Here is a 4,236-nt window from a genome sequence, read left to right as displayed (position 1 = left end):
AAGTTGAGAAGTGAATACACATCCATCGTTTACATAAGCACCTCATTTCTAAGATTCAGTGCCTCTGATGCATTCTCCAATGAGAGGCCATTCAGCAATCGCATATATCGCGACTAGTGAGAGCCAAAACGCACAAGAATTCCAATCTCACAAAGGTAATTTTATCCGGAAAAAGGGGTGCGATATCTCAAATAAGGCCATCAAATGCAATCAATCTTTCAAAGCAACAACTGGTTGCGCTTGCTCAAGAAAAAGCATGACTGCAAATGAAAAGTGAAGACCAGTAATGGGAAAATATCCATGTAAGTTCTCAAACTACCACAACAAAGCGGGAAATTACACTTTCCAAATTTCTATGCATAGAGTACATAAACTTGGCATCATACACAATGCCCTCGTATGAAGAGGTCCAGACAATCATATATTTTAAATCAGGCGCTTGATGCATTTTCAGATGTTTGATCGTCGTTCAATTCTAAAAAAACGAAAATGCAAGGACAATCAACCAGAACTAAATGAGAATAACGCAGCTGGATTTAGGTAGGGGGATAAAGTAGCAAAGAATTTCGGAGGAAAATTGACCCAGGGACTAATTTATTAGCTTAGGAATTGATTAAAGAGACCACTTACCCCTGCGTTCCCTGATCATGCCGGAGGTTTCCATGAAGAGGCGCACGACACGTAGCAAGATAGAGCGGTAAAGACGCTCGGCTTCGGATGAGGAGGCCAGTTGTAAGCGGCAGCTCTTATCCAACCTTGCAACGTCGACGACGCCGCCACCCTCGACAGAGTCGTCAGAGACCTCAGTGGTGCAGAAAAGATGCACCTCGGAGTCGCCGAGGCGACAGAAGGCAAGGCGCGAGCCAATGGCCGCGGTCAGCAGAGATCCCGCACCTCTGTCGGGTGCATTCACCTCAAGTACGGAGGCGCCACTCTGTGGGAAGTCTGTGATGTTCACTACTGCCATCTTCCCATCTCCGTCCTCCAATTCCACCTCCTCAGTCAGCGTACCAGAGGCCGCATAGAGACGAACGCGGCGACATAAGAAAGACATCGCTGTCACTGTAATGGACTTCGTCACACTACCACCGTCCAGCGTCGTGGCTTCCTCGTGTTCGCTTGAATTTGACTCCTTCTCATGGAGGGCACCAGATTCGCCTTGAAAAGGGGAAAAGAGCAATATATTTTAAGAAATAAAATTTCCGATTCACGAGTGGATGTTGCAAACTTATCGTTAACGTATATAAGGAAATCGTGAGTTAAGGAAATTCTACTTCATCATTTTTACCAGCATAAAACTTAACCGGAATTAGAAGAATTTGGAGACAATAAGAACGACCGGTACAAGACATATATAGGCAATAAAATAATTTATTTCATCTTGTAGCAGACGATATAGTGATAGAAATTTAGGCACAATATATGTTCATAAATGGAAATTTTGGGGTAAGATAAGGCATACCATGTGAAAAATCGGATGCGTTCGTGGCATTATTTGCCGCTACTACAGATGTCTGGGATTCCTCTAGACGGGATCGTTTGACAAAAGTCTCCAACTTCTCCGCAGATAGTCGACGCTCTTGTAGTGCCTCAAAGAGAAAGCGTGCCGAATCGGCGGCAGTAAAGCGCAGCATGTAGGTGCGGATGGCGCCCTCAATGTCTGTCTGGCCCCTCCCGGCGACTGTCAGCGCGCCAATTCGCACTGCCTTGTTCTCCGCCACATAGGCCACCGGCATCTCTGACCAGATGCGAGTGTTCACCACCACACGTCGGGTATACTGTAAACGGATAATAAGACGCGAAGTGGTGCGGTCAGTAAGCGTGGTGTCATTCAAGTGGAGGTAGCTCTGTCCTATGCCCTTCCACTGCTTCGAGTCGCGATCAAAAACGTAGGCGTTGCAGGTAAGCTCAAGCACCGTTCGCTCATCCTCCTCGCCCGTAATAATCTCGTGCTGCTCGCCAATGGTGGTGGAAGGTAGTGAAATCTGCGCGGCGTTGCGCTTTCTTGCCAAAGCTACAGCAGAGTCTTCGAGGAGTTCTCCCTCTATCTGCTTAGACCGTTTAGCCACTGCCTTCGCAAGAGTTGTAAACACGGAGGTACTGGAGTCTTCCTGATTACTACGTTAAGCACGCAAAAAAAGATTGACTAAACGTGGCTACCCTGCAAAGCCATTACATTAAGACTAGAAATGAAAACAGAAAAACTGTTGCCAAATCACAGTCCAAGCAATTCAACTCACTCATCACTATGATTATCTGATGTGACAGCCTGCCAAATGTTTTCTGAGGCTCCTTCATTTGCATTTACAACCCGGGAACTCATATTTTGCCCGAAAACATAACCAGGTGCGTTGGTGGGTTCCACAGAAGCAGAAATAGAACGTGTGGGAGTAAACTTTGGCGCTTCTACAAGTGGTTTTGTTGACTTCATTAGAGGCTCAAATGTTGATGTTTTCACATCGGTATCAACTACTTTTAATCTATCTGACAGCACTGATGGTCGTAGGATCGAGGAGGAGGATAGAGGGACAGGCAAAGCATCACCCATCCTTTCAGACGAAGCACACATTTGTCGCTAGAAAATATAAAATCGTTACAAGACCTAATTTAAGCCATTCTGAGTCACTAAGTCAAGAGGAACTACCAGCAAAACAAGATGCTTTACGCGAAAAAAGATGTATTTCATGTAGTCATGGCTCAAGAGAAGATAATTGTTAGCAATAGTACTTTGACACCTTATTTGAAATAAATCATGACGCCCCATTGTAAAAAGTTCCAGCGAGCCCATGCACTGGAAACGCAAATTACAACAAGTGAACAATTAGGCGAAGACGCGATCAACGACAGAGACCCAATTAAAACGAGGCATTTGTAGTAAAGACACAATACACAAACTACAAGAAAAAGTTGGCCATATTTTAAATTCTGCAAAAGGGCAACGAGGGATGCATTTTACGACCCAAAGATATTCCGCAAAAAGCAAAATATCCGGGCATTTTTGTGGCCCCCATTTTGCGTCTATGGTATCTATCATTCAAAAGTTGTTTTATGTGCTCTGAGTAAGTTGTTTGCCGATATCAAAGATGATATCGATATTAGTCAACTCAACTTGTGCAATAGAAAACATCAAAAGCCTCGCAAGAAAGATCTTTTCCCTTTTTAAGTCAGTCTTTGTTTTAAAATTGAAATACACGCAAGCGTTTAACTATCTTTTCGAGTTTGTTATTGAGCTACCTGTGGTTTGTTTTAATTAATTTGGTTCATTGCCGATGGTGCTTGCTTCTTTTGGCCGGTCGTCGTAGGGCTCGTGGTTTGTTTACCTCTGTTGCTGTTTTGGGCTTCAATGGCGAACTCAAGGGCTGAACATGGCTTATCTGAGAAGTCTGAAGAGGAAACTCCTGCTACTGTTCCTCAGCCCATTGCTGATGCATATTTTAACGGGAACGAAAATATCATTCAGGACCTGTTGCATGATCAAGTGCGATATCATGCCTTTCCGGCATTTTGCTGCAGAGAACCAATGAGGCAGGCCGTATGGATGCGTAGGACACTGATAAATTGGCTGAGAGAAGTATGTGAGCACCGAAATACTGAACCAGAGGTCCTGGCGCACACTGTTCAGTTGATCGATCGTTACGTGTCACTGGTGGAGACTGACAAACGCGATTATCAACTAGTCGGAGCAGCCTGTTTTTTTATTTCCAGCAAACTGAAGGAAACGATTCCAGTTTCTGTAGACCAGATTGTGCGGTACACCGACTTTTCGATAACAAAACAGGAATTGTTTGTAAGTTGCGATTTTTTCGTCTTACATCTTTTTATTGTGCTTACTTGAATATTTATTATTTGGTAGGCAAAAGAGCTATTGATTGTGTTGACGTTACGATTTGATCTGACAATGATCACACCAATCGACTTTATTCAGCCCCTGGCATGTTTCATTCCCTGTGGACCTGAGTTGCAGCAGCTTATTCGAGGATCGACTAACAAAATTTTTATGAAGATCCTTCATGGTTCGTTATTTCAGTTAATGATGTCATTTCCTATAGTGGAAGGCGTTAATTTATTCCTACCTGCATACGTTGCCACAGCGTGTATTATATACGCGATGCATCTTACTGTGGAGCCCGAGCAACACGAGCTTCCCCGGTTAACTCTGAGTCGATTACAAGAAATGCTTCACTTGGACGCAGTAGGTCTATTTTCCGCACTTAGTCTTGTTAATTACGCTTGATA

General features: G+C 44.0%; 2 protein-coding genes across 2 annotated transcripts in view; one reads left to right on the top strand and one right to left on the bottom strand. All coding sequences in view use genetic code 11, as the record gives it.

Annotated features, from left to right (window-relative positions):
• Nucleotides 1-431: 431 nt before the first annotated feature.
• EGR_02548 (Ran-binding protein 3) lies at nucleotides 432-2,764 on the bottom strand (the record flags this gene model as incomplete). The annotated part of the gene is made up of 5 exons (XM_024491797.1): nucleotides 432-475; nucleotides 631-1,158; nucleotides 1,463-2,118; nucleotides 2,241-2,575; nucleotides 2,645-2,764. The coding sequence occupies 5 exons, from the start codon at nucleotides 2,762-2,764 to the stop codon at nucleotides 432-434; spliced, it is 1,683 nt and encodes a 560-aa protein (XP_024353948.1).
• A 579-nt stretch (nucleotides 2,765-3,343) lies between these two features.
• Nucleotides 3,344-4,236, top strand: part of EGR_02547 (G1/S-specific cyclin-D2) — a gene marked incomplete at both ends in the record, with an annotated part of 2,655 nt that continues 1,762 nt past the window's right edge. Inside the window, 3 exons of the mRNA XM_024491796.1 lie at nucleotides 3,344-3,787; nucleotides 3,854-4,013; nucleotides 4,092-4,149. Coding sequence (XP_024353947.1) covers nucleotides 3,344-3,787; nucleotides 3,854-4,013; nucleotides 4,092-4,149 — 662 coding nt within the window. The remainder of the gene's footprint in view (nucleotides 3,788-3,853; nucleotides 4,014-4,091; nucleotides 4,150-4,236) is intronic.

This window comes from Echinococcus granulosus, assembly GCF_000524195.1.
Source record: "Echinococcus granulosus chromosome Unknown EG_S00011, whole genome shotgun sequence".
In the NCBI taxonomy this organism is placed as follows: domain Eukaryota; kingdom Metazoa; phylum Platyhelminthes; class Cestoda; order Cyclophyllidea; family Taeniidae; genus Echinococcus; species Echinococcus granulosus.
Note: the sequence above shows the minus strand (reverse complement) of the source record. Positions and strands in the feature narration are given on the sequence as shown.